This window comes from Musa acuminata, chromosome BXJ3-10, assembly GCF_036884655.1.
Source record: "Musa acuminata AAA Group cultivar baxijiao chromosome BXJ3-10, Cavendish_Baxijiao_AAA, whole genome shotgun sequence".
NCBI classification, from domain to species: Eukaryota; Viridiplantae; Streptophyta; class Magnoliopsida; order Zingiberales; family Musaceae; genus Musa; species Musa acuminata.
Genome location: NC_088358.1, coordinates 27940790 through 27963711, shown reverse-complemented (window position 1 = coordinate 27963711; position 22922 = coordinate 27940790). Strand labels below are relative to the sequence as shown.

At 41.8% G+C, this 22922-nt stretch overlaps 3 protein-coding genes and 1 long non-coding RNA gene across 9 annotated transcripts; 2 read left to right on the top strand and 2 right to left on the bottom strand.

Moving 5' to 3' along the window:
* The first annotated feature begins 334 nt into the window (after positions 1-334).
* LOC135651443 (inositol polyphosphate multikinase beta-like) lies at positions 335-709 on the top strand. Its single transcript, XM_065171515.1, has one exon. The coding sequence runs from the start codon at positions 335-337 to the stop codon at positions 707-709; it is 375 nt and encodes a 124-aa protein (XP_065027587.1).
* A 165-nt stretch (positions 710-874) lies between these two features.
* Positions 875-10568, top strand: LOC108951544 (uncharacterized). 5 transcript variants are annotated; one of them, XR_010501947.1, is made up of 5 exons: positions 875-2856; positions 2992-4993; positions 5112-5233; positions 9567-9810; positions 9892-10568. It is a non-coding gene; the product is annotated as an uncharacterized LOC108951544 (long non-coding RNA). The 5 variants fall into 5 exon arrangements; XR_010501948.1 differs by lacking the exons at positions 9567-9810; positions 9892-10568 and having other exon boundaries at positions 2992-3057; positions 4475-4993; positions 5112-5396; XR_010501949.1 differs by lacking the exons at positions 9567-9810; positions 9892-10568 and having other exon boundaries at positions 2992-3080; positions 4475-4993; positions 5112-5396.
* LOC103968497 (respiratory burst oxidase homolog protein C-like) lies at positions 5366-9538 on the bottom strand. The gene is made up of 11 exons (XM_065172315.1): positions 8823-9538; positions 8584-8740; positions 8458-8506; positions 8259-8372; positions 7743-8174; positions 7285-7671; positions 6999-7210; positions 6813-6915; positions 6660-6742; positions 6000-6577; positions 5366-5772 (listed from the first exon to the last, which is right to left on the bottom strand). The coding sequence occupies exons 1-11, from the start codon at positions 9397-9399 to the stop codon at positions 5663-5665; spliced, it is 2802 nt and encodes a 933-aa protein (XP_065028387.1). The 5' UTR covers positions 9400-9538; the 3' UTR covers positions 5366-5662.
* A 4326-nt stretch (positions 10569-14894) lies between the features above and the next one.
* LOC103968496 (scarecrow-like protein 1) lies at positions 14895-21184 on the bottom strand. 2 transcript variants are annotated; one of them, XM_018819800.2, is made up of 5 exons: positions 20842-21155; positions 19169-19274; positions 15892-17408; positions 15436-15591; positions 14895-15333 (listed from the first exon to the last, which is right to left on the bottom strand). In XM_018819800.2, the coding sequence occupies exons 3-5, from the start codon at positions 17295-17297 to the stop codon at positions 15135-15137; spliced, it is 1761 nt and encodes a 586-aa protein (XP_018675345.2). In that variant the 5' UTR covers positions 17298-17408; positions 19169-19274; positions 20842-21155; the 3' UTR covers positions 14895-15134. The 2 variants fall into 2 exon arrangements, with proteins under 2 accessions (XP_018675345.2, XP_009380015.2); XM_009381740.3 differs by lacking the exon at positions 19169-19274 and having other exon boundaries at positions 20842-21184.
* Positions 21185-22922: the final 1738 nt, after the last annotated feature.

Genomic DNA, 22922 nt, shown 5'->3' with positions numbered 1-22922 from the left:
TATTGTTGCTGAGTGACTTCTAATAATTTACGGAGTAGGGATTTTTTATTGAATTTTTTTTTTAAGAAGTCGAGATATATTTCGTCACGGCTTCTCTTTTCTATTAACAAAGAATCTAATAAATAATGATTCCGATCGATTTTGAATTTTTGTGAGCGACTGTCCGTCGTACTACACACATTGATTCTATTGTGATTTGGGACCTTTGTAATTGCATCTATTTTTCTTGTCTACGTTATGAGGAGGGGAACTCAGCGACCGTTCCCGTGTTTTCTTCCACGGCAGCCTCGTCCTTCCGGCAAAGGGGGGCCCGCGCGGCCCACCTCGCTCATCGATGTCGAAGTGCCTAGCCGAGGACCAGGCGACCACCAGCATCGCCCTCGGTTTCGACGCCTTCGACGTCCAGATTCAAAATCCGGGCGAGACCGACGGGTTCTGGTGCCCCCCAGGGCTGACGTCAGGCAGCACCAGGCTGGAGCGATTCGACTTGCAGAATTCGGCCTGCGACGATAAGAAGCCCGATTGTGCCTTCGCGCCCGCCGTCTACGGTGGGCCGAATGGCGTCCTGGCGCAGCTGCTGGAGCCAAGGCGTGGTTTGAGGACCAGGCGTACGAGATCGATTCTGCTGCAGTCTGGGAAGTCCTCAGGGATGCAGATGAAGCTCGTGGATTTTGCTCATGTCGCGGAGGGAGATGGGAGTCGTCGGTGACAATTCCTTGGACGGATTGTGCTCACTGCTAATTAAGTTTCTCTTCCACATTCTCACTGACCACGAAGCGGGACAGCTGGGACTCGGACAAAGTCTAGTTAAGCTTCGAGAACATTGGCAATTCGATGCCTTCGACTTGGACCATTCACGAGACGACTCCTAAAATTGCTGGTTAGCCAAGTTATTTCTCCAAAAGTTTAATTCAGTGTTATTTGTATACTCCAGCTGTTCATATTCTGAGCATACAGTCAGATCCTTATCAGAACACTTCGCATGTAGCTTCGTGTCATGGTTTTTGCCCTAGACAGACTCATCCATTTCGACTGATTTGGTATCTTCGTACTCTGATGTTCAATTCTTGCAGTTTTGCTGTTTCGTTAACGTCGAATTCTCTCTTTGGTTCACAATGAATTTTTAATGCTATTGATGTCTACTCAATAAAGTTTTATCGTTTTTAAATCAGTATGGATTAAGTACTTTCTTGTATCCGTCTCCTTTGGGACCTTGCAATGATGGCCCTTACCTTTTAAGCAACAATGCCAGGTTACAAACAGGTAAATAGGTGTTTCCTTTTTCTTGCAAATATTCCATCTCTCTCTAAAACTCAACAAATAAATGCTAACTTAATCGCTATTTTGGTCTTATCAATGATCTTAGTTCTACTTCTTGTTAATTGTCATGACATGAATTGGGATTATAATTGGTGCCTAGCTAATTGATACATGAGCTGAAGAGCTGCTATGTATTACTTAACATGCCAATGGTACATTTTTGATAATTTATATGTATAACATGTGTGCATACATAAACAGACCCATAATATTATAAGAAAACCTGAAATTCTGGATTCCCAAAATGCTTATGGATCAAAATTCTTTTCTCATAAGTTAGTTACCTTTAAATACCCAAAGCTCAATATTTACTGACTCGAAATGTAAAACGAGTTTTCTAATGACTAGTGTTGAGAACTTGTGTCATGTCAAGATGAAACCTGTCTTTTAGCAACTGGCGGGGTTGGTATGGAGGTAACTTCTGCAAATCTACAAACAACGATATGGACATTATGGTGTTGATTTAAATAGGTCATAAATTAATTAAGTGGCTTCTGTTTGCATCAACTACATTTGTCATAGAGTTTAATTGATTTCTCTCACTTCTCTGTTTGATCCAACATGGTTTGACTTAATTTTGACATGTAGAAAGGAAACTGATCGTATTTGGAACTTTTATGTTTATATAAAGTCTCCATATCAAGATTTTTAGAATAAAGAATGAAAGTTTCTTACTTACTGTACCTGTGAATTTTTCTTTCTTCTTACCATCTCTATGCTGACAGGTTTGATAATGAGAAGTCCCTTTTTGGTGACTCCATAATGTCATGAAACTGAATACGCTACAAAAGAACTCGGTATAAGTGTATCTGAATCTTTTGAGTTACAGTTCATCTCATTTCCTATTCAATTAGCAAGTTCACATGGTGACAGTGATGGCTTTACTGGTATTTTTAAGTTAGGAACATTTTGTACCTCAGATTTTTTTTATCTTCTATGCATATCTAGATTGGCACCCTAATACCCAGGTTTAGGATTCATGTTCACTAAAGACTGCAATTATAGAAAACTACTTGATTCCATTAAAAAAATAATTGGAACAAACATGAGTCTAGTTGCAAGAATATGTCTATTGGTACTAATTTCAGTTTGTACAAGTGATTTCTGTTACCACTGTTTATCACTTCACAATTCTCACACGTGACAAGTCCATGAAAGCTGCAGATGATTGCTGCATCAAAGGAAATCCTTGTGATGTCTACTATAACTCAGGCAACTGTAGTTATTGACAAGGGTGAAAATTAAAATGTCTCTCTTTGTGAGTCAATTTTCCAATAGTGAAGGTTATCTTGATGAACTATTATCAAATAATCATATCGAGAAAAAGAATGCTAATATTCTTGGTCTCTTAAGCATAGGATATACATTAATCCATCTTTAAATGTTCGTCTTCAGATCTCAGTTACACTGTTTATCACTTCATAAATTCCCATATTTGACAGTCATAAGTTCATGGAAGCTGCAGAGGCTTGCTGTATCGGAAATCCTTGCCCATTTCTGATATAACACAGGCAAATGAGGTAGTTGTTGGCAGAGGTGAGATGTTTTTCTCTTTGTGAGACAATTTTCCATATTTAGATGATTCTATTATCAAATAAGAAAGTCGAGGTAAAGAATGTTAATGCTTTTGGCCTCTTAAGTATGAATCTGTATTTAAATGTTTTTCTTCAGATTGAACTGAGAGACCGCAATCCTCTCCAGCATGAAAGTGGTTTTCATCTTAAACTGAACTGACTGGTAAAGACGAGCTTGCAATTTGGGTAAATTCATCTATTATTGCTAGCTGGAGTAGGTACTCTTTTAATTTGCAGTCATTCAAAAAAAAAAAAAATTTCCTAGCAACTAAATGCATTTACACATTTATTTCATTTAATATCTAGTTCTGTGTTCTTCCATAGATTTCAAATATTAAGTATTATGCTTTTAGACTCGTAAACCATGCTAGTTAACCAAGAAATGAGCTGATTAGATGACTTACATGTAACTAAATTATCTTTAAAAAATGCATCTTCTTATCTCTATAGTAAAACTTGTCTTCTCTGTCAATTGCTTTGATGAATTGAATGGTAGCTATTCACTCACTGGTATATTTAATAACAAGACTAAAACCTGAAATCTAAGGGTTCAGATATGGCTTCAGGTGAGACAAATCAAGAGTTCTGGAGTATTTGGAAGCCCCAAAACAAAAAAAATCACAGTCAAAGTACATATCGATCTTAACGAATTTCTTGAACAGGCAGATCAAAAGCCATTGATGACTTCTGATTAACCAGAGGTTGAAAGTGAAGCAGAGGGTGACCATAGACTTCGTTTTTGGAGACTTTTAAAGTAGCTTTGGAAGTCATGCTTGCATAATGCTGACATACACAGATACATATAATCATAAATAAAAGTCATATATGCAACTAAAGTTGGGCACCTATAAAAACTATCACTGGATGAACTATGTTGATATTGCCATTCCTGGAGTTGAAAATGCTACTCCATCATATTACAATTCTTTAGGAAAAATATCTTCTTGTTCTTGTGTGCTTTTAAATTTATCTTTCAGTTTTTAATTGTAGCTTGGATTTTGTTTAGTCTGTATGACATCAAAACTGCAGGTGGTTCTAAAATTATCAATCTCTGTTTCTCTTTTAAGGATATAACTGCTTAGCTCTTTCCTTGAATGATACATGAACCTAATCCAAGTACATCAAATATCTTGCCTTGCTAGTCGATTAAAAAAGGGTGTAGGGTTTGTGATACCCAAGAATGGCAATATGGCCTATCGGTCTAGAGCAATCATGTCCACTTAGGTCTGGATAACCACCAAACCTTTTGAAAACCACTAAACTTGCTTCATGGATTTGGTGAAACTTTCTCAAGGATATCAATCATTAAGCAGTTCCTTTTTCTTTGCATGTTAACATAAAAGATAGTCTTTGTACAGGGACCTAACCTAACTAAGTGACACAAAACTTCATATATTAGGTTATCACTTAGCATTTTAGCTTCTGGGTTTCCTTTCCTATAATTTATTTGAATTGCATGGTTTGCTTTGGTGACTGTTTGATATTGCATCAAGTTTTTTTTTTTTTTTTTTTTCTGTTCTTGGTTCTGTAAAGGCTTGTTTATTGCTTGCACTAACTCGTGGGATGTCACCATCATATAGTGTGGCTGTCAGTTCAGCATGTGAAGGCTGATCGGGATGCAGAGTCTATGGAGTTGGCAGAAGACACTTACCCTGGTGATATTGTCCTAACTTCTCAAGTCACATTTGATAGGTTGTGGTCATTAATAGTGTCGTATTGGTTACAATATAATGTCATCGCAGTATATCCTTGTAGCAGTCATTAAACTCTTACCAGGCTCTGTTTCTCTCTCTAGGGAAATAAGAGGAAAAAGTAGGTGAATGATTAGTATGTTCGCAAAAGCTGCCACATACCTTAGTAGTAAGATTTAGATAATTGATGAGGATATGAATCTTTATTTTTTGGTTGAAGTGTCATCACATGTATTAGCATTTCTCTTCTCCTTTAAGATGGCATCTAAATTTGTCCAAAATCATTCCACATTTCTACATGAAAATTTCAGGTCCCAGTAAGTGGCCAATATCTAATCAGATAATGTCAAGATTAGCTGTATTGGCATCAAATACACGAGGATCTGTTCAGTTACTGACTTAGCCGAGGTGAACTTTCCAGGATGAACTCTTGTCAATCTGATGAGTTTCTTCTCTGTATCTAATCATCGCAAAGAACAAGAGAAGCTGTGGGCTGAAGGTGTACTCTCCTCTTGTTTTCTCGCAGATCACTTGAGAATATAGTGCAATCCAAGTCAGCACGCAGATCGTAATGGTGCCCATCAAGATCGTATGAATACATCGGAACACCTACAACCTTACCGGAGGAACTTCCTGCTTGAGGAAGCCGTAAGAATTCCATTCTCCTTCTTGACATAATATTAGCACTTTATACCTGAGTTTGACATAGACATAGATAAAATGTTGCCCGCTGGGCATAATATATCATTTCTATATTATGCCAACAATTTAGGAAGCTAATAGAAAAGTAGAAGCAAAATTTTCAGAGAAAGTTTGGTTGGTTCCTTGGCCCCTTTGTGGCCGAGGATACACCTCAAACATCTTATAACTCGTTTGTCAAGTCTTTGGTTGTCGTGGACCAAGTCATGTTCATACATCCAACCTATGACCAACTACAGACAAACTTTGGTGGCTTAATCTTAGGACATTGGACAAGGAATCCAATACAAACGAGTCTACCTATATAAATACTGTACAATAAGTAATCCTATATATATCTGTATGGGCTGCTACAACCATAAGTCCAATATCTATGGCTCAAAAGTTCTCTTTGTGGAAGTCGAACTTTGTGGTGGTCTTGTGCGAGAAGTCCTGCGCTAGCTGGCGTAGCTCTTTCGTCAGTGTTGGGGCTCCGCAGTAGAATACACCTGCAATGACAAGGAAAGTTTGCAGGCGTTAGCAAAAGTCCAAACACCTAAGGTATATATAATTGTCAATGAATGAATGAAGGTAGGGATTTATGCACAGCTTTCATAAGCTGTTTTGACTTTGAGAGTTCCAATAGCTAATGCCACTGTGAATGGTTTAGTGTTCCATACGTTAAGGTTTTAGGGTCGTCGTATGGAGGAAGAGGAGAAGTGAATGGGTGACCTACCGATGCGTTTGTCGCGGTGGTTGAGGGCGATCCGCTTGTAGACGTTGCGCCAGTTGGGGCGGGCGAAGTGGGACTTGACGCGGGTGCCCGACACCACGTCCACGCCGTGCTTGGCGTGGTTGAGGGACTGCAGCATGGCGATTAGGGCTGAGCGGGCGTCGCCCTCCTCGTACACGCTGGTGCAGTAGTTGTGCAGCTCGATCACCCCCTTCTTGTCCGTCTCTGCCACCTCGTTCATCACCCCCCGGAACCACTCGAACGAATCCTGCTCCCGCGTCACCCAGTAGAAGTAGGCCCGCCGCGTCCTGAAGGACGACGTCGATACCGAGGTGGAGGCGTGCCGCTTGTGGTCGCCATTGCTGCTGTTGCTAACGCCGCCGCCGCCGTTCTTGAGGTCGTCATCGTCGATGTCCGACAGTCCCAGGGACTCCAATTGCTTAATGTTGTTGACGATGTCTTTGACGATGCTGATGAATGGGGTGGCGCCGATGCCTAGCCCCACCAGCAGCACCACCTCGTACTTCTTGTAGTCTTGGGCGGGTGCACCGTAAGGCCCATCGATCAACACCCTCGGAAAGCTGTAGAGGGTTATTGTAAGAATCATAATAACAGTTGCCGGTAATTGATCAAAATGGGGGAGACAAGACGGATTCAACTCACCTCGGATTGGCTCTATTGTTGCTGCTGTCGCCGTAGTCAGCTCTCAGCAAACCACTTTTCCCGCCGGTCGGTGGCTGACACACCTAAACAACACCAAGCTTAGTTAGCATCGCTGCTAAAGTGTTCGAAGATATGCCTCGCAGAATTGCATACCTCGGAGAAAACCGCTTTCAGCTGCCTGGTCCAGTCACCGAGCGTCCGTATGTGCACGCTGATGTAGTCGTCTTGCGGAGCCGAGGTGATGGAGAACGGATGCCTGTTTGCAGCACATAAGAGAACTGATATATTTGCAATTCTAGTATATTTTTTGTGTGGAATGAGACAAAGAATAATGCTTACCATTGGAAGGGGGAGACGGCAGCGCAGTTGACGAAGACGTACTGTCCGCTTCGGTACTTGAAGCCCTGCGGCTTGGACACATGGAGAGCCAACACGTTGCCGGGATACACCGCCACCTTCCGTATCTTAACCGGCCTGATGCTCGACCTGAAGGCCCTTATCAGCCGTTCGCTCGCGTAGAGGATCATCGGGACCGCCAGATACATCCAAGTCTGAGGAAGAACAATTTGGAGATGTTTAGCGAAGTGATCGATGATGCGAGCGGGAGAAGATTTTGGTTGCTTACCGTTCTCTTGTACCATTTCTTTGTGAGGTAGAGGAAGTAGCCGTGGACGATGAAGAGGATGTAGACGATGACGAAGAGGTGGTGGGAGTACCAGAAGGCGTTGAAGCCGGTGAGGCGGTTAAAGGGCCTGGGCAAGCTGACCCGGCCGCGGCGGAACCACGGCGTGGCTAGCGTGAAGGCGACGGCCATCAGCACCACCATCACCACCCCCGTCCAGCCCTCGGTGCCCTTCACGAACCACCAGTAGTTGTTCGGCCTGGTGTACCCGAAGAAGTGTTTCATCGGCTCGTACTCCGCGTCGGTCGCGTGCAGCAGCCGTGGGAAGTCGCACGTCAAGTGCGAGATGGCATGTAGCCCGACACCCACAGCAATCCCGACCGCGATCACCTGCACTCGGCTCTCTGTCATCGTTTCTTCACAATTTATGCTTGAGATTTGTGTTGGGCTTGAGAGGCTACCTTGTGGAAGTTGAGATTGTCATCGAAGGGGACGATCTTGCCGAGCTTGGTTTTGGTGCGGAGCCAGGTGACGGTGTTCCGGCAGACGGGGAGGAGGATGAGGGCCATGTTGAACTTGAGGGTCTCGGCGCCGCCCTTGGCGACGCAGACGCAGTAGCCCATGACGTGGTACACCGCCCGGTGGCGATACTGGATGAACTTCCAGGTGAAGAGGGCGGCGCAGGCGCAGAGCCACAGCGCCATCACCCACACCCGCTGCCAGTTGTCCTCCAGGAAGTACTTGGTGCGCTGGTACCACCGCCGGACCGGGTTCGGCTCCTGCGTCGGCCTCAGATTCTGGCTCAGCAGCTGGCTCAGGTTCCGGCTGTTGGTCGTCCCTATCCTCATCGACTGGCTCGGGGCTTGCAGCAGCAGCATCTCCAGGTTGTATATCTGCTCATCATGTGAAAACTATCAGCTCATTCCATCGACATCAACCAGTCAAGCTCAATTGCAGTAGTTGCTGTAAGTAATCACCTCAATGTAGCCAAGCTCGTTGGGGTCGAGCTCTTCCATGATGAGCCGCGCATACTCCTCCGCCTGCTCTTGGATCTTCGACAGCTTGTTGGCGGAGGCGCTCAGGGAGATGATCTGTTCCGCGGACATTTGCAGTGTTAACCGGAAACCTCGAATCGATTGCTCACAGGCATCAGGTACGAGTTATTGAGAAGATTACCTCTTTGACCTCTTCTTCTGTTATTCGTCCGTCCAAGTTCTTGTCCACCCTGCGCATTGGGAGACAGTGAGCGAGTTTGAAGACTTCGTAGGGACTCGTCTTCTCAAGTTAATGTCAGTTACATACATGTCGAAGAAGGTCTGAAGCCTGGAGTCGAAGCTCTGGTCGGCGATCTGCTCCCAGAACTCTCGTAGCTCGGCCTTGGTGATCTTGTCGCCGGTGATATTTCTCCTCCTCGCCATCGCGTCGAATAGCTCTCCGGCGAACTCCTTCTCCTTCATGCCTAAGTATGATGATAGATCATCCGAAGCAAAAAAATGATCAGCTTGATTACCAAGGGAAACAGAGCACAAATGAATAATTACCGATGCACTGGCCGAAGACGGAGCGGTGGAGAGCGCCGTCGACGGCGAGCTCGTCGAAGCGCTTCTCGACCGCCGGCCACCCGGTGGCGCCGTCGGTCTTGGTGATGAACTTGAGCCCCTTGAGCGCGTGGGCCGCGGCCGACCTGGACCGGTCGAATTTCCCGACGGCCGGCCGCTTGGTCGCCGATGCCAGCTGCCGGAGCTCCTGGGACACCTGCCGGATCCGCGACGAGGCGGTCCGGATCACCGACGACCCGAACGACGCCGACCGCCGCTCCAGCGTCCGCGCCAGCAGCGACATCTCCGGATTCTCCACCTCCCCGCCCCCTCCGCCGCCGGCCGCCGGCTTGACGCTGTGCACCGCCACTGTGTCCTCGCGCACGTCCAGGGTGATCTCCACGTAGGCCTCGTCATCGACTCCGGCGGCGGGGGCCGGGAGGTTGAAGCGGGCGCTCTTCCGGCTGCCGCGCTTGCTGAGCGGGCCACTGAAGCCCCCGCGGTCGCTGCCGACGCTCTCGGTCTCGACGATGTCCGACCCCTCCTGCTTCCCATCCTCCTCGTTTCCGGTCCTCTGCATGATGACTCGGTCTCTCAACCTCGCAGTCCAAACTAGCAGCCTTCGAAGCGATAGAGATCACACCACATATGATCCTAGACGCGCGCGCGCGCGCACACAAATATATACATCGATAACAGTAGTGATTGGCTTTGTGGAATGTGAGAGACAGTGAACGTTATACGCAGGTCGGTGCAGTTTTGGTGGCGTTTGACCGAGAAGAGGAGGCGATCAAAGGCTCGGTCTTTCCCCAATTAAGAGAACGCGTCCCCTCTTGACGCCATCCATGCACCGAATCAACCAACCCACGGAAGAGCTACGGTGGTAGGTCATTCGCAGTAGCCACACGCGACCCGTCTTCGTTTGGTCGGGCTCAACCCTCGCACGAGGGGAGGACGGAGCTCGCCACGAAGCGGTCTGATGCATTCACGGGTAACAGTCGTGCTTGCTTATTCTGTCGTCATTCTTACGCACGCAAGAATATGTTAGACTAGGAGCATCTGATGGACGCAGGTGCAACCCACCGGTCCGAGCTGCTTGGGGTCGACACGCGCAAGAGGAGGACGTCAGCGGCGAACCAAAGTCGCCGGGGGTGGGGGGAGCAACACCGTGAGAACCCCGTCCCGCCCTCCAACTGTTCGTCATAATGACGGGTGGGAGTCACTTTATCCAACCCATTTTCGCCTTATGTGAAGGACTTTTCTACGGAACAGAAAGAAAGCAGTGCAGAATTCCTTTTCGTCGAAAGGATAGAGCGTGACTTCGTCGTATGACACGCTCACACTGCATTCCCCTCGCGCGGATTTTTGCATGTCCTTCTGCTTCACTTTTACTCCAGACAACTCCAACCAGAAGAGTTGTCATCTCCCTGGCAAGCGAAAGCGAGCCTGACGAATCTGCAGCCACAGAGATGGTGTGGAGGAGGACAAGGTTAGGATGAACTCTCGTTTGTGCACTTCTTTTGAAGGCTTTTTGACTAGTAGAGGACGTTTTCTTGTTCGCTTCGATCTACTGTTCCTAACCAAATAAATACTCGCCACAGACATCTCCCACTAATGGAGGAATACCTACCTATAAATAGAACGTTTCTCGCTAGGAAAATATCGTTGATATTTATCAACATGATATGGTTCTAATTCATACGTGAGAAGTTGTCCGAGACAGAGTATGATTTTTTCACACTCGCTTACGACACAAAGATCGTTTCTTTTTGTTTCCCTAATCTATAGCTAACTATGTATCTTTATACTAATCTCGAGGAGGAAGAATATCTCGAGAATAGTAGGGAATATAATTTGTAATCAACTAGAATTACATTATAATCTTTCGAAAATATTTCAATGAATATTCAACAAGGTGTCGATTTATAATTGACTCGAATTGCCTTATGGTATTTGAAAAATATTTCGCACGGGAGTCAGTTCATAATCGAGCTAAACTGTCTTTTGGTATTTCGAGAATATTTCTGTGAATATTTTATAAGAGAGTCGGTTTGTAATCGAGTGAATATTTCATAAGAGAGTCGGTTTGTAATCGACCCGAATTACCTCTTGATATTTCAAAAATATTCCTATGAATATTTCACATGAGAGTCAGTTCATAATCGATCTGAACTACCTTTTGATTTTTTTTTTAAATTCTTACGAATATTTTGTGAAGAAGATAGTTCAATAATTCGACAGTTGCTTTTTAGGTTTTATCTCTATGGATAGGAGGGTGTTGGCATATGATATGACATTGACGTGGTGATTAATAACTAACTGATTTTATATTCCCTATCACTAAGATATAAATATGTTTTAATCATTTATTTTTTTCTTAACAAAGATATAGAATAATAATCTTAATCCTTAAAATATTTTAGGATTTACATATTAATTCTTTAAATTTGCATATCTATCCAACAGTAAAGAATGTTGTCAAGAAAATTCTTTTTGAATTTTCAAAGATTTGAGGACCTTAAATTTATTATAATCCTTTTTTTATTAGCTCTCTTTTCTTTCAGCTCTACATCATGTTTTACGGTCCCAATGTTTAGAGTCATAGACTTTGAATAAGTTAACCCATTTGGGTGACACTCGGATACATTTTTTTTTAGTTGACATTTGAATTTGTAAGTCGATTTTAGGTTAGTATATATATAGATTTGGAGGGGCAACATCTCGAGTGGACCAAATGAAGATCTAAAGGTGGAACGGTCAATCAATCAAGAGTGGGCTTAATCATGCATTCCACTCCAGAAGAGCACTGATGGAAGTAGGGCAACGTCGAATGGTTTAACAAACCGTTCACTTGTCATTGCAAAGACTTTATGCAGATGTTATCAACCCATTTAAAAGTCCAACATTAGAACTGTGCATTCGTAAGCTTTAGTTGACTGCAACATGTTTTAATACGGCCGTGTGGGTTAGTTTTGTTTACACGCTTGCCTAATTAGATTCGACACGACGGAAGTGGGCACGAGAAGGAAGACCAAGTCCAAAACTAGCTCGGTCGTCAGAAGCTATTTGGTCCCACGCAATTACTGTATTTAAGAAACACAGTAAGTTCCACGTAGGGTTTCGATCTCTCCTTCCTCACTCGACTGTGATTGGATTTATTTTAGCATGAGCTTAGGATGGATGTATTTTGGTGATTACATTTTTTAGGGGTGTTAAGGAGACAAATGTTCGATTATGAATACTTAACTTTGATGTGTCAAATCAAATCAAAGTCGTTCGAGCTTATCAGATTCATTCATCGATTTGGAGTAGATGCGGTGACAATTAACCAACATGTGCATGCAATAGAAAATGGACGACTGACCTCTTTGGCCGAAGAGGCTTTTCATCATGCTGGAGGTTGAACCACGAGAGCATGGGTAGAGAAGATATGAGCTCAGTCCCACCACTAATAGGGTTTTAATAGTCAGTGGAGAATTGGGAGGTGAGGTGAGGTGACGGCATCCATGCCAATGTGAAACTAACTGCTCCTAAACTAATTATGGGATACGACAGGACAAACGAATCGAGACTCGTTTGCTCCTTCTTGGCAAATGTTTTGAAACGTCGTCCACCTATAACGACTCGATTGTTGTTGTTGTTGTTGTTCCTTGTTCCAAGTGACCTCCTCCTCCTCATCAATCAAGAACGTCGGTTTCTACGTTCTTGAAATCCCTTTATCCCTACTTTTCCATCATTTTTTTCTTTTCTTTCATTTTCTATAAGTTCTTCTTGAGCATTCACTTTCTTTCAATTTGTGTCAGATATTGACGTAAATCTGAGGAAAATCTTGCATATGTCCTTTTTTTCACGTTAAAGATACTCTGGTCGTTAAAGACACTTATGTTCACGAAGGACGTGTTGGTCATTATGATACTTTTTATCCATGAAAGATGCATTATGCATCGGTGATGCTTATGTCCATGAAGGACACATCGACTGTTAAGATGCTTTGGGTCGTTTCGATTATGCAATCATCGAAGGGAGCACTTCAAGCCACTTCGATCATGTTGTTGTTGAAAGGAGCCTTCAAGCCATGTCGATCGTGCCGTCATCGTAGAGAGTACCTTGAACTATGCTAGTTGCATTGTAGTCGTAGAGAGCGCATTAGACCATGTTGACCGTCATAGTGAGTACCTTAGATCAAGCCAACCATGTTGTCGTTATAGAGAGTGCTTTAGGTCGTATTGGCCATACTCTCATCATGGAGAGTGCTTCAAGTGGTGTCAGTCGCAATGTTGTCGTAAAGTGTTTTGGGCTATACTAGTCTTGTTGTCATCGTAGAGAACGCTTTAGCCCATTGTGATCATATTATCATCGTAAAGATCGCTTTGGCCCGTGATAGTGCTTCGTCATTATAGAGAGTGCTTCGAGTTGTGTCGGTTGTGTTGTCATCATAGGGAGCGTTTCGAGATGTGTCGGTTACATCATCATCATAAAGAGCACCTCGAGTCGTCATGGTCGAATTATTATCACAGAGAGCGCTTTGGATCGTTTCGGTCGAGTTGTCATTGTAGAGAAGCACGTTGGGATATGTTGGCCATGTTGTCATTATAGAGAGCGATATGGCCCATGTCGATCATGCTGTCAATGTAAGGAGTGCTTCAAGCCATGTTGATCGTGCTATCACATGCCAGTTGTGCTATCATCATGGATCACCTTGGGTCATGTCAATCATGCTGCCATCGTAGAGAGCGCACCTTGGACCATATCGACAACACTATCAACATGGAGAGCATCTTGGGTCGTGTCGATCGCACTATCATCGTAGAGAGCACGTTGGGCCGTGTTGATCATGATGTGGATTAGGAGAGAAGCGCTATCACTAGAGCTCTTATCGAGCGAGTGGGTGGAATGGCGTTATTACAATATTGGCCTTCTTTCTAGTGCCAAAATGATAAGACAAATATTAGTGTTGTCTAACTTAGTCATAAGCAATTTATGCCCATGTGCGTAAGAAGTTAGATATGGCTAAAGAGAGGGATCGAACACCCACTCGATAGTTGAGGGGACAGCTTGGACACCACATGTTGATTAGATTACCACATGTTGAGCCCTTATTAGAGAGAATATATCTTTCATTTGAATGATTCATGGGAACCAACAAGGATCAGCACAATCAATCGATCTTACACTAGAGTAGAGTTAGAGTCAAAGTCATTTGGAAGTTAAAACAAAATTGTGAATTAAAGTTTGACTACTCAAGAACAGAAATGGAAAGCAATTGGGACCTAAGAGGCGCATTGTAATTGGAACAGAAGATTGAATATTTAATAAAAGTAAAAAGATGCAGTATCTGCAAAGGCTTTGACAAGGATATCAAAGGAATAAGTGGGAGAGAATGTCATGGATAAAACTGTAAACATGGTGTTTGATGTAATTCTCATGTATTTTTGTGTCTTTCAATTTTGTTCATGCTTTGCACAGAGGTTGCAATAAGCTTGGTAGTCCTATTTTAGTTAGCTTTTATAGTTGTTTCAAACTTGTAAATACAAATTGTATGTAATCATCATAAACTACCTAGAAATAGATCATCCAGGAAATCATTTAGGAGTTTTTTAACTCCGAAGAGTGGTGCGAAGTATTAGCCAACATAGCACCCAAGAGTTACTCATGTGATACATAACTGGATGAGCCTTTAAGGTGGTACCTAAGACTAATTCGCTATCTTATTTTACAGCAATAGCAATATCATGTGAACACTTGTAGGAACTTTTGATTGCGACAGATCATCTTGGACCCTTTGTTACTCAAAACTTACAAAATTTATATTATTTATCAAGTGTTTACTGAAATAATTACTTATAAAATTTTAAATTTAAATGTTTTTTTAATTCATCTTCTCCGAGAGAAAATAAACGAATACACAAGGATGCCGAGCAAAACTAAATAAGTTCATGACTCGTTAAATCCCTATTAGAAAAAATATTTCTCTTGTTAAAAAAGTATACACTAATTAAATAAATAATAAGCATACACTAATTAAACAAACAATATATTTTTAAAAAAATGATAGACAAAACATCACAGAGGGCATGAAACCACCAGATAGACATGTCTCTATTTCTAGTTCACAAAGCACCAATATATTACAACAAGCATTGTTATGCGACAAGAAGAAAGGTCTGCAAGATCATAATTATCTGCGTGAACTATGGCAGTGTTGATCAGATATATTCACATCAGTTGATTTCTCGATGCTTATGCACGTCAAAACTACACAACAGCAACCGAGTACAGTGACAACGACACATGTAGTGGTAGCAAAAAAAGGCCTCACTTCCATGCCGACGCAACAACCAAATTTTTGTCCTCCCATCCGAAGTAGAGTGCCCCAATTTCCTCCTTGATCGTGTATCTATCACAGTACGATTTTAACAATGCTTGTATCGATCCATTGACATTGGCGCTGAAGGGGCATGAAACGAACCCAGCCATGGTCATTCTTGCCCTCCACTTTCCGGCTACCTCATACCTGTTTTGGTTGGTAGGAGTAGCAAATTATCGGACAAAGAGGGTTTCGTTACAAGTATAAATATTTAGAGAACCCAATAGCACTGATTACTTTAAGAATTACCTCTCAATGCGGTCAGCACCCTCACAAGCCACAATGTTGACAATGTCTCGTGCAAGGCACTGCCTCTCTACATTCATTCGGTCTGTGCTCTCTCTTGGAAGAGTTGCATCAAGTGAATCAAAGACTGCTGAATAATAATTGTAAACCTCCACAAACCTATCATATTACATGGTCAAGTTTTGAGAAAATAATAGCTACAAATAAAACCTGTAAACATATAGATCTAGGGAGTCAAAGAGAGGTAAATGTGAGTTCGACAAAGAGATGATCACACAATTAAACATATATTTCCAATTAAACATAAACCAATAAATTCAAGTTTAGGTCAGGAAAAAAAAAAGGAAAAAGAAAAGTGATAGGTCAGGATTATGCAGATTTGCATACATAGCAAACAACTTTCGTGGAAGGGAAATAACAATAAATTATATAAGGAATGTAAATAAGTGGGGAAATAACCTTGGGAAGAATGGAGCTGTATTAGTGTTCATATCTTGCTCAACAATTGTGACCAGTTTTGGTCCCAGGCCCTTAACCATTCGAAGCAGCTGGTCTCTCTGGTTCACTGTTGATACACTCTCATCTGGCATATGATGCAGTTGAAATGCAAAGTTAACCACAAGTGCCTCCCCAGGTCGGCAGTCTAGCATTTCAGGAGTTATATCCCCAGTCTTAGCAGCTATTGCTCGAAACTCAAATGGGACACCAAGATCCTCTGCCAATTTCTCAAGGCGGTGACCAATAATTTTCAAGCCTCCGACTGCCCGCTGCACTGATTCTGGATCATCCACCCCAGATATCCTGAGCTGTGGTCGTTTACCTGCCCAGGTTGAAAGAGTTTGTATCAAGTTTATATATTGACTACCTTGGTTTAAGTCAAAGTCTATGATATGAACTTTTGCTTCATCCTTGACTGCCTCGACAATTATATAATTTGCTGCCATATAACCAAACTTAAAGCATGGGCAGACCTCAAACAGAATCTGCATTGCTGAAAGCCGATCTGAAGTTGGGGGTTCTTTACATTTTAGAGCCTTGTACAAACCTCGCCCTGAAGAGGCTATTCTAGCTGCCAGACCTTCCACCATGTAGGCTGCAAGCCTTTGAGGAGGGTCCCCTTGAATCGAAACCATCTGACGAAGCTCAGTTATGATAGCTTGTGCTTCCTCCATGCTACTTTTTGAGATTGCAGCTGCACAGTCAAAAAGTAGCTGCTTGGGAGTTCGTGGTTCTCTATTGCTGCCAACACAACTGACACTTGAATCTGCCGATGACTCTTTTGGTGAGCTTGGAAGTAACAGGTCCTTGATAGGCTCAGCCCAATCATCTTCAATTCCCATGACCTGGTCTGAATCCACCAAGTCCTCGTCATTATCATTCAATAATGCCTGCTCAAGTTCTTGAAGCTTTAACCTGATTTCATCTTCACCATAGTCTATTTCTTGCTCTGGACTTAGATTGTCAGATAAAGAATGGGAAGTTTGATGAGAGATGTTAGAGCTTGCTGAGGAATCAGGATTCTGAACTGCTGCAAAGCAGGAACTATAAGGATTTTCCGATATGATAGATGAGTGAATATTAGCCATCAGCTGATAGGGAGCTGAAGAAACTTGAAGATAGCGTCTTGGAATTGAGGATCCAGACATGTGAAATGGATCAGCATGCACCATTTCTGATGACGCATTGGTTACGTATTGCTGGGAATAGAAGCCCGAATGGTATGAGGTAGGCCCGTAAGTGTACATCTGCTCATCCGCACTTAATATTTGCCTGGATATAGCTGAGCTGTCACCACCACCCTTACGAGTATAAATGTTTGACTCACCATAGGCAGTAGATGAATCTGCAGACCGTATCACAGACATCGTGTATTTTCGTAATTTCCTTAAAGCTCTGAACCAATATTGCAGTTTACCAAGTTGAGATGCATACTAAGCTGAATGCCTGATACAAGCCAACTTGCAACAAACATAATGCTGTGATCACAAAACACAACGTCAGCAAAAATAAATTTTCTATCATGTCAGACCCCTATCTATATGAGAGGACATGCATGCAAACACTTAAACTGTAAGCTCATGAATTCCCATGGTGGACTACATGCTTTATCATTGCAGATATTTGATAGAGCACTAATATCTGATACAAATTAATGCATCAATACAGTATAGCTGAGTAGACTTGATAAGGAAAAACTATAAGACTTTATAAGGAAACATTATAAGATCTGTAAATAACAAATGATAACAAAATGACCCAATTAAATATAAAAATTCTAGAACAGCTAAGAAATTCACAAACCTAAAAGTTAAAGGATCGGTGTCTTAACCCATTATAGTACAAAACTAATATATCGCAGCCTGTGACAAGTGATGTCCTTTTGGCTAAGCAGGAAATATAGGCATCATTATTAATTTAAACAAGCTGAAAACTTATAATGTTTCTAATATATACAACTCCTCACATAACAAGCAATTACTAGTAAAAAGAACTGTGCAAAGGACATAAAACAGATACTGTTGGATTCACATATTCAAGTCTTCAAAGTTCGAACCATGTTATTGAAGTTGCTATGACCAGAAAGAATTTTGCAGACAGAATAAGGAAATTTCAGGAAAGAGTTGATTTAGTACACATAAAATTGGCAAACTTTATTAAAGTTCACTATTGAAGATGATAAGTCCAGATAAAATATGTATAGTCTGAATAAATAATTTTCAAAAAAACACAATTAAGTATATGCAGAATTAGAAACTTTATGCATTAGACTAAGGTTTTAAGTTAAACTATCAGTACACAAGCAACACAAGTAGCAAGTTAACTTTTGGAGTTGAAGATAAATGTCAACTTAATTAAATATCACAACAGAGGACATTTTCATATAGCCATTTATCTACTGGGTTAGTTACTGTTGGACTTAGAGGGGATCAGACAGGGATGCGTCTCCATGCTGTAGGCATTCTTTGCAATGTATTTCTTTCATCTCAGCATAAATAAATCAAAACCTCAATGCAATAAGAAGATCTTCAAGATCTTAAATTTCAGAAAGGCATTATAACACAGTCCTAGAATGATAGGATAAAGTGGTAAAAATATTAGATATAGAAGTGCGAAGAATTGATCAATATGTAAAGCACTACTGTAACTCAATTGAGGTTTGAAGTGTAATTTTAAGACTTATTTTTAGTAAATAATAAGACAAACACAATGGACAAAATAACTATTATAGCATGAAAAACCCATTTTCAATTAACAATCAACACGAGCATGTTATGCATGAGGAAGGTTGCTAGAATATACATACAACATACATACATAAAGACCCATAATATCTGATAAGGAATATATAATCGATCAACCACCGTTCGTCACGTAAGCACCACGTAAGGCCCATGGGAGGAAAAAGGTCCAGACGACCTGACACCCGCTTGCCCGCGTGAATATGAGTCCAAGAGGCAGCACGAGTCGATTACCGAATTACCTCCCCTACAGAATATTCATAGGAATATTTCTGAGAGTCTAGGGGGGCAGGCAACTCGGGTCAATTACAAACTGCCTTCCCTGTGAAATATTCACAAGAATATTTTCGAGAGTCCACAGGGCTACTTGGATCGATTATAAATCGTTTCCCCTACGAAATCTTTATAGGATATTATGTCTCCTCAAGATCAAATATAAAAACATACCCTCAACTCAAAGTAAGGGATATAAAGAATTTAGAGCCAGGGAAGTTAACCTTAGCGCTAACATAAGCATCAGAGGGACCGACTCAAGAAGCCTTTCTCGACTTCAGTCTTTGTGTAGGTGACATCTCGGGAGAAGGCGCTTTCCACCTTAGATGACTTCACGTATATAGATCAGGGCGACGTCATATTGACAAGGACGACAATGATATTTTTTTTCCCCAACAGTATCGATTAACATGAGTTAGTAATTATATCATCAAGAGAAACAAAAATAAAATATAATGAGAGCATAAAACTAGAATGTAGATATAATAGAAAAGACAATAATAAGGAGCAATCAAACTTAGCCAACCTGTAAGTCTTTTTTGAAAAATATGTTTTACTTGTTTTACATGGAACTTCAAAGGCTGTTTATAGACTGTTTTATGTGGTAAGCCAGCCTATTGTGATTCGAGGAAACATTTGGGACATAAAGCATGGTTCTTCAGCCATCGTTCACTGGTTTATGGACATAGAGGTGAGTTCTAACGTCATCGAATATAAGAGGCACATGCAATTGATATTTTTTTTTTTAATCAATTGAGGCACATTGATCATGAATAATTATATGATACTTAAGCATGGTTTAAGTGAAGGTAATAATTGGGTTTTTGTGAATGACCCTCTAATTCAACAAGGCCATATTCTTTCTGTGTTGCCTCCCAATTGATCCTTTCTAGCAACTGTGGGACAACCATTAATATGAACATGTCTATCATTCAAGATCTCTGAAATGGTGGGCTATACATGTTCTTTCACTATAGAACAGCATAAGCATGTCACTCACATCTGCAAGATAGAAGATACCAATTAATTGTGGATCACGATGTTTGGTTGAATCATCCAGCTTTACCAATTTGATTCGTTTGCTTAGAAAAATAAACCGAACATCAAGTCATTGAACGTTTCATACTCAATTACTCATGTCAAGTAACATTATGCTTCTAAAATCAAGTTGAACATGAGAAGAACCAAACTTAATATCTAATTTAGACCAAGTGGGTGACCCAAATTATAAGGCTCCTGCCCCTTTGCCGGCATAAAGGTTATTTTCATAGACATGCACACACTCAGCTGAACGTAATAAAAAGAACCATTCTTGAAAAGCCCCCGACACCTAATGAAAAAGGTTCATCTAAGACTGACTTAAATTAGTAAATGAGAACAAAAGAATCGCTGACCATAAGATAAAGGATAAGCAGATCACTAAAATTATCAAAAGATCATCCTACATGGACGTTAAATTGTTCCAAAGCTTTCACCTTATCAGAAGACCATCAAAACAATATATATCGACAATCAAAAGCATAGTACACGATTAATCTATTGATTACTCTCAGCACATTTTCCGTCGCTAGTTATGCAGCAAGTAAATATAAATCATTATTCCGTCTGTGAGACAGCTTTAAATAATCATGATCAGAAACCCAAAGGCAAGCTAACCAATCTAAAGATGACAAACTCGATCCTAAACAAGGACACACAAAGATGGACAATCGGTACTTCTGGGACTACAGAAAGTCCTACCATCCTTCTCGACGCCAGTCACACGGTAGTCAAAATCAAACTTGCTTTCCCAGTCCTGATGGTTGTAATCTTGATTTTCCAGAAGAGAAGGAACATTCTATACGGAAAAAGCCCCAAAAAACAAATTAAATCAGGAAAAGAACGATCGACCTATTACCTGATGTTCGATCGACGGAGGTTGGTCGAGAACCGACGGATGCTTGAAGAAGGGCTCACTTGCAGAGAACCAAAACGTAGGGCGCGGCGCAACGATCGCCGATCCAACTGAACCAATCCAAGACGCGGAGATCAAGAGTCGACGCCAAAAGACTCGCAGAGGAAGAAAAGGAGGCAGGGATCGGCGGGCGAAAGGAGGAGTGGTTGAAGAGATGGGCCAATGACCAAAGTGGAGGGGAGAGAAGTCTTGCCCAATCCCTTCTTTGCAATTAAATGGAAGCATTACCATTAGCATTACCATGGGCGTGGAACGCAAAGCTCACACCTCCTCGATCCACGCGAGTTCGTGTCATGCGCAAAACCATGCGTCCCAGCACAGAAGTTAAGATGCCCATCCGAGGGCCCGCTCCAACACGTAAGTTCTACGCGTACTTCCTACACGTCGAAATAAAAATTCGGGAAACTGAAAGGTATAACGGGTTTGAACAAACGAATTACTATCGCACGTTACTTAAAAGGGCGACGAAACGAAACGTCGGATTGGTTCAAACGCGGCTACTTCCTAACTTTCAACCACCCTCATGACCATTGGGCGTCACGTGGGACTGCGTCGAGGGCCCACACACAAAACCGGGTGACGATGACCAAGTAATCAAAAATGGTCGTCTTTTGCGGTTGACTATCTGATCCGAAAGAAACGCCCCAGGTATGGAAACACTTTCTGATTCTGAGCAGTGATTCTGCTGCCAAAAACACTTTCCGATTCGGAGCAGTGATTCTAGACTCTTTCCTTCTCACCCAAACTTCACACGTTTTGTGTGGGACGGTATCACGCGTGCGACCTCGCGTGCAACGCCTCGAGGAGGGAACGAACGTTCTCCCATTGGGCCGACGGAGTAGGCCCCACCGACCTCGCGTGCAACGCCTAGTGGGTAGGAGACGTTCTCCCATTGGGCGACACGGCGGGTCCCACAGAGAATGACGATCTTGACTTCATCGTCGCGCATCGATTATTCAAGGGAAGAAAAAGCGACCACAAGATGCTGACTTTCAATCGACGGAGGGATGTGCGGCTGATGATGTGTGACACGATATTGCAAGTTGGTGTACCGGAAGACGCGACCATTAAACCGCTCTTACATTATCCTTCTATTATCCACGGCGTTTTCTGTGACAACTTGCGTCGAACAATTGAGGCGCGTCACAGGAAACAGGAAGGCGCAGTATCACGACGACGGGGTCACGGCGGACCAAAGCTTATTCTGCAAGCTAAATTGATGACCCATCCAAACTTGTAGGCGGAGGCGAACGTTGCAGCACGTCATGTTCCATATGTGCGACAAAGTATAATGACGGATAATGAAGGGAGAAGGAGCTTTCTCTCTTCCACAAAAATAATCTCCAGGATTGTGTATGTATGTATATTGTTACTTTCTAATACATTTGCATCGTTTTTTATTAATTCATCATTGCTCGAAGATCCAAAGGAGTGGTTATGTGAGCTAATTTCCAACTCGGATCAAATCGATCAAAAATTAGAAAGGGTAGGGTAATATAATTTTTAATCAAATTAGAATTGGAATTTGGCCGTTTGATTTCGATTTCTAGAATTATGGAATCCGAAACGAAAATGGAAACTGATAATTTTGATTCGATTACAAGCCGATGAGAAAAATAAATAAATAAATAAATAAATGATGAGTTTATCCTTTTCAACATTTTTAATAAATGACCCATTGGAGTTTTTTTTAATTACAATTTAAAATATATATTTTCAATTCAGAATCAAAAATATTGGTTCTATTGAATTTCAATGATAAAAGAAATTCTTATGTTGAATGATTTCTAGGCAATTTCAATTTCTTATGTTGAATGATATAACAAAGAACCGTTTCTAGGCAATTTCAATTTCGGTTCAAGAATCAATCGATTCCAATTCCCCTATTTTTTTATTTTATAGAATATTCATCTAATTAGTCGTTTATTAGGTTATACGGGATAAATTTATTATTTACAAATGTATTTAGATTTTTTATTTTTTTGATCGATTCAAATCGAATCAAAGTGCTGATTTGGTTAAGA

Coding starts and splice junctions, on each gene's coding strand:
- LOC135651443 (XM_065171515.1), top strand. CDS start 335: ATGTCGAAGTGCCTAGCCGAGGACCAGGCGACCACCAGCATCGCCCTC.
- LOC103968497 (XM_065172315.1), bottom strand. CDS start 9,399: ATGCAGAGGACCGGAAACGAGGAGGATGGGAAGCAGGAGGGGTCGGAC. Junction 8,507..8,583: donor CTTCAGACCTTCTTCGACAT/GTATGTAACTGA, acceptor CCCAATGCGCAG/GGTGGACAAGAACTTGGACG. Junction 6,578..6,659: donor AACAATAGAGCCAATCCGAG/GTGAGTTGAATC, acceptor AACCCTCTACAG/CTTTCCGAGGGTGTTGATCG.
- LOC103968496 (XM_009381740.3), bottom strand. CDS start 17,297: ATGTCTGTGATACGGTCTGCAGATTCATCTACTGCCTATGGTGAGTCA. Junction 15,592..15,891: donor ACAGCTCCATTCTTCCCAAG/GTTATTTCCCCA, acceptor GTAATATGATAG/GTTTGTGGAGGTTTACAATT. Junction 15,334..15,435: donor GGTGCTGACCGCATTGAGAG/GTAATTCTTAAA, acceptor CAACCAAAACAG/GTATGAGGTAGCCGGAAAGT.